The sequence below is a fragment of the Raphanus sativus genome, chromosome 5 (genome assembly GCF_000801105.2).
Source record: "Raphanus sativus cultivar WK10039 chromosome 5, ASM80110v3, whole genome shotgun sequence".
NCBI classification, from domain to species: Eukaryota; Viridiplantae; Streptophyta; class Magnoliopsida; order Brassicales; family Brassicaceae; genus Raphanus; species Raphanus sativus.
This window is the reverse complement of record NC_079515.1, coordinates 33,640,125-33,653,410: the sequence shown is the minus strand read 5'-3', so window position 1 is coordinate 33,653,410 and position 13,286 is coordinate 33,640,125. Positions and strand designations below refer to the sequence as shown.

The 13,286-nt window shown below is 36.5% G+C and overlaps 2 protein-coding genes and 1 pseudogene across 2 annotated transcripts; all 3 read left to right on the top strand.

Moving 5' to 3' along the window:
* Positions 1–298: 298 nt before the first annotated feature.
* Positions 299–2,764, top strand: LOC130512798 (tubulin beta-2 chain-like; annotated as a pseudogene).
* Positions 2,765–3,450: 686 nt separating this feature from the next.
* On the top strand, positions 3,451–6,683 carry LOC130495250 (LRR receptor-like serine/threonine-protein kinase FEI 2). Its single transcript, XM_056986684.1, has 12 exons — positions 3,451–3,687; positions 3,797–3,932; positions 4,038–4,109; positions 4,202–4,273; positions 4,367–4,438; positions 4,539–4,610; positions 4,685–4,756; positions 4,845–4,954; positions 5,035–5,544; positions 5,637–5,891; positions 5,985–6,118; positions 6,197–6,683. Exons 1-12 carry the CDS (start codon positions 3,606–3,608, stop codon positions 6,425–6,427), a joined length of 1,818 nt encoding a protein of 605 aa, XP_056842664.1. The 5' UTR covers positions 3,451–3,605; the 3' UTR covers positions 6,428–6,683.
* Positions 6,684–7,594: 911 nt separating this feature from the next.
* LOC108856933 (uncharacterized) lies at positions 7,595–10,652 on the top strand. The gene is made up of 5 exons (XM_018630841.2): positions 7,595–8,040; positions 8,983–9,116; positions 9,607–9,754; positions 10,177–10,283; positions 10,417–10,652. The coding sequence occupies exons 1-5, from the start codon at positions 7,725–7,727 to the stop codon at positions 10,456–10,458; spliced, it is 747 nt and encodes a 248-aa protein (XP_018486343.2). The 5' UTR covers positions 7,595–7,724; the 3' UTR covers positions 10,459–10,652.
* Positions 10,653–13,286: the final 2,634 nt, after the last annotated feature.

Sequence of the window (13,286 nt, the reverse complement as noted above, 5' to 3'; positions counted from 1 at the left end):
AAAAAAACATCTTATATATTAGAACATCAATTTTTTTAAACATCTTTCATTTAGGAACAGAGGGAGTATAACAAAATAAATTGTTGTCCAAAAAAAAATAAAAATAAAATAAAATATAATATAGAGAAAGAAACGCACCATCATTTCAAATTTCAAATTTCAAAAAAAAAAACAAATTGGCGCCTCCGACAAATATTTTAGGAGGGAAATAATTAAAGAAAAAAGAAAATAAAACACAGAGCAATAATAAAGACTCACTCTATCTTGTTTCAGTTCACTCATTTAAAAAAAAAACCCTTTCGTCCTCCCCCACACTTAATCTGGGAGCCCTAGATCTACTACTCTCTCCAACCGAAGATGCGTGAGATCCTTCACATCCAGGGAGGCCAGTGCGGCAACCAGATCGGCGCCAAGTTCTGGGAGGTCGTCTGCGCGGAGCACGGCATAGATCCCACCGGCAGATACACCGGAGACTCAGATCTACAGCTCGAGCGTATCAACGTCTACTACAACGAAGCCAGCTGCGGCAGATTCGTCCCTCGCGCCGTCCTCATGGATCTGGAGCCTGGAATCATGGACAGCCTCAGATCTGGACCCTACGGCCAAACCTTCTGCCCCGATAACTTCGTCTTCGGCTAATCCGGAGCCGGTAACAACTGGGCGAAGGGACACTACACCGAAGGAGTCGAGCTGATCGATTCTGTGCTCGACGTTGTTCGTAAAGAGGCTGAGAACTGTGACTGTCTTCAAGGTAACTTACATCTTCTAAATCCGTTCGATTTATCGGAGTTTTGAAGAGTGAGATTTTTTTTTTTGGCAGGGTTTCAGGTTTGTCATTCGTTGGGAGGAAGAACTGGATCTGGTATGGGGACGCTTTTGATCTCTAAGATCCATGAAGAGTATCCAGATCGGATGATGCTTACCTTCTCCGTGTTCCTTTCCCTAAGGTCTCTGATATCGTCGTTGAGCCTTACAACGCTACGTTGTCTGTTCATCAGCTCGTTGAGAACGCTGATGAGTGTATGGTTCTTGACAACGAGGCGTTGTACGATATCTGCTTCAGGACTCTCAAACTCACTACCCCCAGCTGTAAGATTCGGTTCATCTCTGTTTTGCTCTTTGTTAATGATTTAGATTAGCCTCTTGTTCGATGCCTAAAAGGTTGTTTAAGATTTGAATATATATATCATTATTTTGTATCCTAGTTTGAACTGTAAGGTATCACCTGACTAGTGCTCTCTTTATGTGTGTATATATATCAGTGTGCTAATGTTTAAGTTTATAGATAACTATTCTTTCATGTTCATTAGTTATTGGTTATTTTCGTCTATGTTGTTCTCTTAACCTTTAAAAATAATCAAACTGCTACTTGTTAATCTTATTAGTACAATACATACTTGTAGCATAAAGGACATACAATACAATACATACATTGATGATTAATGATTGTATTTATGTACTGTCTGCTTTATTATATTGTTGTTTTAGCAAGTTTTGGTGCTCATGTTGTTTGTTGGGTCTCATATACTTGATTTGTGATGTAGATAGATATTTGGAAATATTCCAAATATCTTATTATTGTTTTTATTAATTATTTTAGATAATTATTTTTATATTTTAGGGTTTTTATGATTTTCTTATATATAGCCGTGTAGGCTTAACTTTGTATTCAGTTTTGATTTGATTAATAAAAGTTAAGAGTTTTCCCTTTATTCCTCGTTTTCGGTAGATCATTGGTGATCTCAACGAATTTAAGAAGACATCGATCTTAGGCATTCTTAGACTAAATAAGATCCTTGGGATTATCCTAGTTTTCCGGGTATTCTCAGAATCAACGGATCTCTAGTTCTATCCTATATAGCTTTCGCTACATCAATTTGTTATCTTGTCTGCAGTTGGTGATTTGAACCATTTGTTATCTACAACTATGTCTGGTGTGACTTGCTGTCTAAGGTTCCCTGGTCAGGTCAACTCCGACCTCTGTAAGCTCGCTGTGAACATGATCCCATTCCCACGTCTCCACTTCTTCATGGTGGATTTCACTCCTCTCACCTCCAGAGGATCTCAGCAGTACGGATCCCTCACAGTCCCTGAATTCACCCAACAGATGTGGGACTCCAAGAACATGATGTGTGCCGCAGACCCAAGACACGGTCGCTACCTCACAGCCTCCGCCATGTTCCGTGGTAAGATGAGCACGAAGGAAGTGGACGAGCAGATGCTGAACGTTCAGAACAAGAACTCATCCTACTTTGTGGAGTGGATCCCAAACAACGTGAAGTCAACAGTCTGTGACATCCCACCAACTGGTCTGAAGATGGCGTCTACTTTCATTGGAAACTCGACTTCGATCCAGGTAATGTTTAGGAGGGTGAGTGAGCAGTTCACGGCTATGTTCGGGAGGAAGGCTTTCTTGCATTTGTACACATGGAAAGGAATGGACGAGATGGAGTTCACGGAAGCCGAGAGCAACATGAACGATCTGGTTTTGGAGTATCAGCAATACCAAGATGCAACTGCAGATGAAGAAGGTGAGTACGAGGATGAGGAAGAAGGAGATTACCAACAGGAGGAAAAGTATTGAAAATTATTAACGTAACACCTCCCTTGAACTATTTTAGTCTTATACTACTTAATGAAAAAGAACGAAAACCTTAATTACCAGTTGCAGATTTATTCGGGTTTGTATGGATAAGTCTAGTATCTTCTGTTTACTTTGTGGACCGTTATTTCTCTAGTTTATGTTCTTAAATTTGGTTTGGTTTATCGTTTGAGTGTTTGCCTTTACATGGCTGTTATCGTTTTTGTTACTTGTTTAAAGGTATGAGTAACAGTAGAACAAGAAAACAAATCTATCTTGTTAAAATGGGTGTGCAATCATGTGTTATTGAAGTCAATATTCAGCCAAAAAAAACAACTGTTAAAATCTATGAGTTAATATCATTCAGCTAGTATTTGCAAAAAATTAAACTAATGAAATATTACGACGACATTAGTGATTATTGCTAACGTAATCAGGAGATTTGGGCAGACTAAAACATGTGTGTTTTTAACGCATCGAGACAAAGTAAATATCAGAAACGACAGGAGTTTCAGATAATGTCTCACTCGCTCACTCGCGTCTCAGGGACAAATTAGTAAATTAAAGCTGTCATTGACTCATTGCTGACTTAAACAGTAGCGAGTAGGTTTACAAACAGTACTCGCGAGCGTTAGAATATTCAATCTTTGGCTTCTTCAGAAGAAAGATTTTGAAACTATATGTCTCCTCACAACGGGTCTCACTCTTCTCTGTGCACAACCCTCCAAGAGTAGTGACAGATTTTTTCAAAAATCGCACCATTCACTTAGTTCGAAAAGAAGAGGGAAAATCATAAACAAAAGAAAAAGAAAGATAAAAAAAAAATAGAATTCTTTTGAGGAAAAACAAAAAAAAGTAAAAGATTATTCATGATGAGTAGTACTCAGTCCTCACACCCAACCACTAAACCTCTCTCTATCTCACCATCCTCGAGCTCATTTGGGGATAAATTTCTAAATCTTTTCTTTTCTTAAACCTTTTGTGCTTCGAATCAAAACTTAAAAAAATTGGTGGAATCAGAGAAATGGGTTTCTCAAATTGGATTCTCTCAGTCATTTACGCAGCTACCGTTTTCGTATCGTGCTCTTTTGCTCTCACTCTCGATGGTTAGTAGTAGTGTATACACTTTACCCTCACAAGTCTTTTGCTTTTTTCTTCTTGTGTGTTGTTGAAAAAAAAAATCTGAGATTTGAGCCTTTGATCTTCTTGTTGTAGGGTATGCTCTTTTGGAGCTGAAAAGCGGATTCAATGATACGAGGAACTCGCTAGATAACTGGAGAGATTCAGACGAGTCTCCTTGTTCTTGGACTGGTGTCTCCTGTAATCCTCAAGACCATAGAGTCGTTTCCATGTAAAACAATGATTCTCTCTTCTCTTTACTCTATCTTCAGCTTCTTTCTTTTGATCTGAACTGTATTTTTTTGTTAATCTCTGGATGATGATGATGATGATGCAGAAACTTACCTTACATGCAACTAGGAGGGATCATATCTCCTAGCATTGGGAAACTTAGTAGACTTCAGAGACTGTGAGTTGTGTATTAGATTTACTAAAGCTTCTGTCTTTTAGAAGTTGTATTGTCTGTTTAATTCCAAAATTCCGGTTTCTGGAGTTATGTAGGGCTCTTCATCAGAACAGCTTACACGGGACAATTCCTGATGAGATCACTAACTGCACTGAACTCAGAGCTATGTAAGTCACCATTTGTCTCAAAAGAAGTGTTAAAACCTGTGAGAGTGTTTGAGCCATAAAACATTGGTGTCATCTGTTTAAACTTTCTTGTAGGTACTTGAGGGGTAATTATCTTCAAGGAGAGATTCCACTGAGTATCGGCAACCTCACCTTTCTTACTATCTTGTAAGATTCAAAAAGCAAAACTGTTAAGTTTCTCAGGCGTTTCTATGTTTGATCAAATTTCAAAGAGTTTCTGATTGTTTTGAGGTATTTATTTTTGCAGAGATCTATCAAGCAATACACTGAAGGGTGCTATACCTTCTTCAATTAGTCGTCTCACACGTCTACGCTCCTTGTAAGTTACACACAACAAACAAGTCTTGTGTCTTTTTAAGTGTATGTTGTTCTTGAACTTCTTGTTTGATTCAGGAACATGTCAGCCAACTTTCTCTCTGGGGAGATTCCTGATATTGGAGTGCTCAGCAGATTCGGACTTGAATCGTGAGAGCTTCTCTTCTATTTAGTTGTGCTGATTCTTGGACTAGGAATGTTATATTCTGATTGTGGTTTTTGTCTCTGTATGGTTTAGCTTCACTGGTAACTTGGACCTCTGTGGACCGCAAATTCACAAGCCATGTAGAACATCAATGGGTTTCCCTGTTGTTCTTCCTCATGCAGTAAGTGATGATGATGAATCAGGCAAGTTCTTATTACTAAAACCTCTACTCTTTTGCTTCTTGAGTTTCCCTTTAGGCTAAACTCTTTATCTGATTACACAGATCCTCCAAAGCGATCGTCACGCTTGATCAAAGGCATCTTGATCGGAGCAATGTCTACAATGGCTGTTGCATTCATCATCATCTTTGTCTTCCTTTGGGTTTGGATGCTCTCAAAGAAGGAAAGAACAGTAAAGAAGTACACCGAAGTCAAGAAACAGAAAGAACCATCAGAAACAAGTAAGAAGCTGATTACATTCCACGGTGATCTTCCATACTCCTCCACCGAGCTGATCGAGAAGCTGGAGTCTCTTGAGGAGGAAGACATTGTTGGTTCAGGAGGGTTTGGCACGGTCTACCGAATGGTGATGAACGATCTCGGCACATTTGCTGTCAAGAAGATAGATAGGAGCAGACAAGGATCAGACCGAGTTTTCGAGCGAGAGGTTGAGATTCTAGGAAGTGTCAAACACATCAATCTAGTGAACCTGCGTGGATACTGCCGCTTACCTACTTCAAGACTTCTCATCTATGACTATCTAACTCTTGGCAGCTTAGACGACCTCCTCCACGGTAAAAATTGCACATAATCTTTCTCTTTGAGATCTCAGCCTATGATGCGTTTATTAATCTTTGTTTTCTTGTTATTATTTATCTCTCACAAGAACGAGCTCAAGAAGATGGTTTGTTGAACTGGAACGCGAGATTGAAAGTGGCGCTAGGTTCGGCGAGGGGGTTGGCGTATTTGCACCATGATTGTAGCCCCAAGATAGTGCACCGTGACATAAAATCAAGCAACATTCTACTCAATGATAAGTTAGAGCCTAGAGTCTCGGACTTTGGTCTTGCGAAGCTTCTTGTTGACGAAGAGGCTCACGTTACCACAGTGGTAGCTGGCACCTTTGGCTATCTTGCTCCCGGTAGGTTCCTTTGTTCTCTGCTATCTAACTTCTTCTGATTAATCTTTGACAAAAAAGTTTGTAACTATGTTTATTTATTTATCTTGGAAACAGAGTATTTACAGAACGGTAGAGCAACGGAGAAGTCTGATGTCTACAGCTTTGGAGTTCTTTTGCTTGAGCTCGTTACCGGAAAGAGACCAACAGACACGACATTCGTTAACAGAGGGTTAAACGTTGTCGGATGGGTAAGAACTGCTCTGTTTTTTTTTGCTTTTTTTTTTTAGGTTTCTAACTAAAATGTTCTTTCTTTTTTTTTCTGTCAGATGAACACTTTGTTGAAAGAGGATAGAGTAGAGGATGTAATGGACAAGAGATGTGTTGACGTGGATGAAGACTCTGCTGAGGCATTGATTGAGATAGCTGCGAGGTGTACCGCTGCTAACCCTGAGGACCGGCCGGCTATGAACCAGGTGGTTCAGTTGCTTGAGCAAGAAGTTATGTCGCCGTCTTCTGCGGTTGATTACTATGATGATTCCCATTCTGATTACTGTTAGGGCGTATGGGGAGGCTGAAAAGTAACCGGGGAATCGACAAACCGGACCGGTTTGATTTATTATCTGCTTTTGCATTATGAAAGTGGTTTTGCACCGAGGGACTCTGTTTTGTAAATTAGAATTTGAAGATTATGTGATTGTGGTGCATTGTTCTTGTGCACGTTAAGGTTTAGTAATGAAATGTTCTACTCTGCAGCACTGTAAGCACTGAGCAGTAGAGATTTTTTTTTTTTAAAGCAGAGATACTTGAGAGGTCTGCAATTTTATTTTATGATATTTAGCCTATTTTTAATAATCAATTTAAAGTAATTTATATACCTGAACGAAGAGAATTCTATGTATTTTTTCAGCAAAAATATTAATTCAGAAAACTGATCTTATAAGAGAAAATGGAGAGATCTAATTAAAGAAAAAAATGTATTAGACTTGACAATATTTTGATTTTTCTTTTGTGATATTTTAATGTTATCCTCTCTGAATATTTTGACCTTTCGTTTAATGGAAGAGTCTTCGTCTATCTTCCAACCCCATCCCACCTCTTAAAAGGCCAAAGCTTTTTTTTTGCCCTATAAGCTTTGCAAGTTGATAAAAAAAAAGCTTTGCAAGTTGCTACACACGTTTTTGTAATTTTGTACATATGACAAAAAAAGTTCTATGCTATACGAGATACACGATTAAATAATAATATGATATCAATTTACATATAGATGTACAAATACAAAAGACAAATTAATGATATCATTAGAACTTCCATAAGTAATCACACTTCCAAACAGTTTGATTGTTTTACATAAATATTATGTAGTCTAGTGAAAATTCAACTTCCATTAGATATGTTTTTGACCTAACAACTCTAGTTTCACGTACCGATTGAAGCTCGCAGAAGTCAGTTTGGACTTCACTTTGAGATTCTCTATTATAGAAAATATATTTTAGAGATAACAATTTTAATGAATTCATTGCAAATTGTACTCTCAAAATTATAAATAGATTTTGCGACCATGACAGTGAACTCATTCATACCACTAAAATATATGTATATGTATATTTTTATATATAATTAAAAGGCTAGTATGAAAAGAAAAATTAAGTATATGCTAATCTACCTATGTATGTATGAATATATATATACACATATATGAAGATAACTGCTGCGTGCATATATAAATAGAGATGGTAACGATTGTCTGTCTCCTATTGGTGAAGGGGACAGAGAAGAAGAGTATTTTAGCCTTTTCTTGTGATATTTTCCTAGATTTTGAGCGGTCTTATCTTTACTTCTCCAACTCAGATTACCATGTCTACGGTTCCGGTGAAGTCACTACCACCGGTTGGCTTATATCCTATTCGCCGGAACCTCGCTAGTACGACGACTTTGAAGTCCCAGGCAATGCCCACCTCCGTCGGGTTGTCTACTTATAATAGATGCTTTGAATTTAAATCTTCGAGCCAGATGAGGAATCCAGCGTTTTTAAGCCACCGTCGGCGAGTTAGTACGGTGGTGGCTTCAGCCGGGAACATGACTGCACCGTCGTCTTGGGAGTCTTGGATGCCAGATAAGAAGGCGGCGGCGACGACTCTATTGCTGAGTGACGTCATTTGGCCCGCAGCTGGTAAGTGGATTACATGCTAATAATCTATGATTAAGATCATCATTTGTATTCTCTAATTTTTTCAGATCATATGGTTTACTAATACGTTTTTCATCTTTGTTTTTTTTCTTCTAAATTTGATGCCCTTTTGTTTCTAATTAAGAAGAACTACAACAGGCGATTAGGGTATAAAACTTGAAAACAAAAAAAGAAGTTAAGGAAGAGAGAAGTACTACAGATAAAAGAATTAAAAAGTTTAAAAATTAATGAACAATATTAACTCCTGTCTGACCCAAAAGATGAGGAGAGATTAAAAAATCGGAGAGAGAGAGAGGCATTATGGCTCTTCCTACCGCCAAATGGTCATATTTATGTAACAGGCATTTCGAGTTTTCACCAATTTATCGAATATACCTTGATATTAGGGTATGTTTTTTTTCAGGATAAATGTGGAGAATTAGATTAAGCAAGAAATCAAGCTAAATTTAACTGGTTGGAAGAAAACTATTCACTGTAAATATGGAAAATAAATTTATGAGATATAATTATACCTAAAAATATTATGTGATATTTTCATCTTTAATTAAAGTAAATACTTGAATCGTGAAATATATATAGTATATATAGTCAAATATGTCTTGAGGATCCTAGTTTTTTTTATATATAGTGAAAATCCTACGCTGACAGATAGGTCTAACCATTATTCAAAGGTCATAGCTGACTTCTTCCAAACATATGAAATCATATGTGTGTCTAAGCTAGAGTTGTATAGATACATCTCTGGTTTGAAATATAAACTTCAAACGGTTATCAAATGATAATTGTGACTGTAGACAACACTACAACATTTTTTTAAAAAAATATACTTCTGATACAATTTTGACTTTTTCTTGAAAGTAAATGGTCTCTTAACTTATCATGTTTGTTGACCAGAAAAAATTAATCATCTTTCTACGTGAATAGGAGGGTTTGCGGCGATGGCAATAATGGGAAGAATGGATCAAATGTTATCTCCAAAAGGGATTACAATGTCTGTTGCACCACTTGGTGCCGTCTGCGCCATTCTTTTCACTAGTCCATCTGCTCCTGCTGCTCGGGTAATCCTTAAAACACATGTTGCATATATCTATGATACATGTGGTTGAAAGGAAATGCTTCTTTGTCTTTTTCCATGAAATGCAAAACGCAATTATTACCGAAGTAAGTTATTTTTCTAAAAAAAAATCGGAAAGTAAGTTATTCTTAGGTTTAAATGTTTTTACATTTAAGTTCTATATCCACAAACTAGTTTAAGAAATTCCTCAACTTGTGCTTTCACTTTTCTATGGAATAAAGAGATCCATTATTTTCCTTTTTCAATGTTGGAAAACAAGAAAGAAATTATATTCCACATAATTACTTTCACGTATTTTGGGTCATCAGTCAGACAACCTATTTGTGCCATCACATCATGTTATTAGTTAATACTTAAGAGAGACGTGATCACATCGTTTTGAAAAGGAACATTGAATGATGGTTCATAATATTGTCGCTATATTAGCTATTTTAAACAATTTAATGATTTTGTTTTTTTTCTTACATTTTCAGAAATACAATATGTTTTTATCTCAAATAGCTTGTGCTGCGATTGGAGTGGTAGCGCTCTCCGTATTCGGTCCAGGTTGGCTCGCCCGGAGCGTTGCCCTCGCCGCTTCTATTGGTTTTATGGTCATTGCTCGTGCCAATCACCCTCCTGGTAAATTATATTCTATTTGTCTCTATATTTTGTCTATGATGTGATTTGAATATTTAGTGGATAAACGATAGTAAGTTAAAAATATACCATATGATTTTTAGCCTATGTTTTAAACTATATGAATCAAAACCAAAGCCCATAAATAACCAAACCAGAGTCCAATCACCCATACCCAATTGTCCATACAATCTGGGCCCGCAACTTTTAGATACCCTGAGAAATAACCAAAAAACTCTTAGATTATACGGATACATCCCCTTCATATAATCTTCACAGTGTTTTCTCTCTCTTTTTAATCGAAATCAGATGCGATCATATCTTCCTCTTTTTTCCTTTCTAATTGACATATTTACTGTGAGAAAAATCATTAATTATGTTCGTTAATTCATCTGATTAATTTATAAACAAATAAAAAACTACAGCGGCGAGCCTACCACTAATGTTCATAGATGGAGCGAAGTTCCATCACTTGAATTTCTGGTACGCTTTGTTCCCAGGTGCAGCCGCATGTGTCATTCTATGCCTTATCGTAAGCTCTTTTCTCTAAGTTTATCTGTTCTTTTAAAAGGCAAAATTTAAGCAATGTTACGGTATATATTTTGGTTAATTATAAGGTTTCAGGTGATTAAATACTGATGTGATTAAGTTTGGTCTCTTTACAGCAATCAGTCGTGTGCTACTTGAAGGAAAACATAAAATTTTGATGAATCATCAAGCGACAAATATGATCGAATGATAGATATAAATAAGTGTACAAATATACACATATTTATGGAACCATTGTGAATGTATTTTGTTTATCTATGTATATTCATTCCCTTGTACGTATAAATACGTTCTTTTTTTAGTTATCATCTGAGACATTTAACGTATCACAAAACGAGACGGATTTTTTTCCTATGTTTCGTTATACTCAATTTAGTTTCTTTACTTGACATTCCAAGTCAGGTTTAAACCGAGTATACTTTGTTTGATGTTGTAGAACTGTATATATATTCGACAGGTAGAATCAAAACCACTTTAAGTTTAACTTGAATCATGTTGAAATTTTATTATTCATACTGTAATGTAAATATCATTTTAGACTCTTAGTGGTGGACTATTTTGCACATGTTTGGACGGCTATCGTGGCGAGGTTGAGTTTCTAAATATGGATATATGAAAACCTAATTTGTTTGGGAAATTATGTATAATAATTAATATATCTCCTTTTTGATGTATTCCACTACGTAACTGAACTCACATTATCTGTATGCGTAAAAAGTTATACAAAAATTTCCAGTAATTTATGTGTATGTAATGTAATAAGAAAACTAAACCATTTTACATGTCTAAAAATAAAATATTTTGTTTGTTTGATCCAAAAAGTCTTTTCAACCGGATTCGCCTTTACTATTTCTAATTGTTCACCAAAATACAGATGGTCCAGTTGATAGATGTACATGTGTTAGTCTTTAACCAATTGAAGAAAATGGAGTTGGTGGAAAGTTGAAACGTGAGAGCTAAGCTATTTTTATATTCTTAAAATATACGGGCCTCTTTTAACAATAAAAATACATGGCCTTTCAAATGGTTTGTATTACAAGACAGAGTCAATAAACATCATGAAAATTATTCATTAACCCTACAATTTTATTATTTACATCTCATGAATTGAGTTAAAATTCTCCCCAATGCAAACGAGCTACGTCTTCAGCAGCCTAAACCGAGCGGAGCAACACCGGATATTCCGGTTTGGAGTGTGTAGTAACATCTAGAGATTATATTGAATGGGTAAGAAGAACCGGGTGGGACCTTTCGTAAATTGCGGGAAGAACTAGGCAACCACCCAAATTGGATGATTGTGGAATATTGTTATACTTATCATATTATCGTACCAAATGCTAAAATTTGCGCCTGTCAAAAATTTATCATCCACAGAAAGCGTTTTATGAAGGGTGGAGCGTGGTTGTTGCAGCAGTGGTGGTGGTGGCCCAAAAATGATATACCCAATCTCATGGGGAGTTACCAAAGTATATAACTTTGTCTTATGCACATATAAAAATAAGTGCATGGATGAACCGGTTTGGTTTGGGTTTGTCGACCGACTAGTGTTCCTCTAACGTTGGAGAGTAAATTGAAGAGGAAACTAAATTTGCAGACTAACGCTGCAGAGAGATAAAGTCACTTCATGTATCAATTTGTATATCTTGGATCAGTATTGATCTTACGTAAATATTTTTAATTGTATATAAACCAATTTGTATGGTTTTGGTGTTCATTTGGATTTGGGTTTTTGTCTCATATAGGTATGCTTAATATTTACTAACAATGTATTATGTATGGTCCAAGTTTGGCTTGGGTTATTCACCTATAAGGTTCTGTTTGGCCAAAAAAGGTAATTTAAGATGTAAATTTACCAAGTTAAAACCGAATAGTCATACCATGAGGTCCATGAATTAAGATTCATTTTGGTTGGATTTACTTCATATCGATTCGGTTCGTTATTCTATTCCCACCAGTCTTACAAAGTTACCAATCATGCAAGTAAATATCTAGTGAGAAAAATACTATTTGGTTAAAAACGTGAATGAAACAAGAATATCGTTATCACAAGAGTTAAATGTTGTCGCCAACTTGCATATGATATATTCATATCAATTGTTCTTTCAGAATTTATAATAACAAAGCCGAATTTCTATTTTGGCGTATGAACCAATAAGGTTTGAGAAATGGTCGGGTCTTTCTCACCGCCTCTTATATACAGCACGATCCTTCACTATCAAACCGATATATTTATCAACCGGTTTTAAATTCAGGATTTTCCAACTAAAATAAACCAAATTCGACTTCTCATTTGGTTTACGATGACATTCCAAAAGATATTTTTGCTTATTGTGAAAGAAAAACAAAAGGCTAAACCATGCATGGTTAGTGGGACATATCAACTGGTTAAGCATTTGAAATTCTTCTAACAGTCTTAGTTAATTGGTTGGACCCTGGTAGGCTGTTTTTTTTTTTTGGTAGATCAATTGTCAAGGAATCTAAATCTCATAGACTCGCCATAACTTTATTATTTTCTTGGCAACACTATAAGTTCTCATTCTATAATCTTTTGATGTAACATGAGTTTATCTATAAACAATCCAAAATGAGTACTTTAGTTCACATTTATTTATACATTTCATTATGTTAGATCCATATCTATTTCATTATGTAAGGTACTCCTAACCTAGCAAATTGATTGAGAGTAAAATTGTTGCGTCTTTTATTCAGTTTACGTTGCTGAAATTTGTAAACCAAAGGAGCTAAAAAATCGGCTAAAGCCCTGTTCGTTTGGTTGCCGCCGGTTTCAGCGTCAGCGTCGGCGTCGGCGTCAGCGTCAGCGGCTGCGTCAAACTCGTTTATCTGATGTTCGTTTGGTTGTCGCCGACGCTGACGCCGACGCCGACGCTGACGCCGATTGTTGTTCGTTTCGAAGACGCAGGAAATTGACGCAGCCGCAAGACGCCGACGCATGACGCTGTTTTGGGTTGTTCGTTTGGTTGACGCT

Coding starts and splice junctions, on each gene's coding strand:
- LOC130495250 (XM_056986684.1), top strand. CDS start 3,606: ATGGGTTTCTCAAATTGGATTCTCTCAGTCATTTACGCAGCTACCGTT. Junction 3,688..3,796: donor TTTTGCTCTCACTCTCGATG/GTTAGTAGTAGT, acceptor TTCTTGTTGTAG/GGTATGCTCTTTTGGAGCTG. Junction 5,892..5,984: donor CTTTGGCTATCTTGCTCCCG/GTAGGTTCCTTT, acceptor TCTTGGAAACAG/AGTATTTACAGAACGGTAGA.
- LOC108856933 (XM_018630841.2), top strand. CDS start 7,725: ATGTCTACGGTTCCGGTGAAGTCACTACCACCGGTTGGCTTATATCCT. Junction 8,041..8,982: donor CGTCATTTGGCCCGCAGCTG/GTAAGTGGATTA, acceptor CTACGTGAATAG/GAGGGTTTGCGGCGATGGCA. Junction 10,284..10,416: donor GTGTCATTCTATGCCTTATC/GTAAGCTCTTTT, acceptor GTCTCTTTACAG/CAATCAGTCGTGTGCTACTT.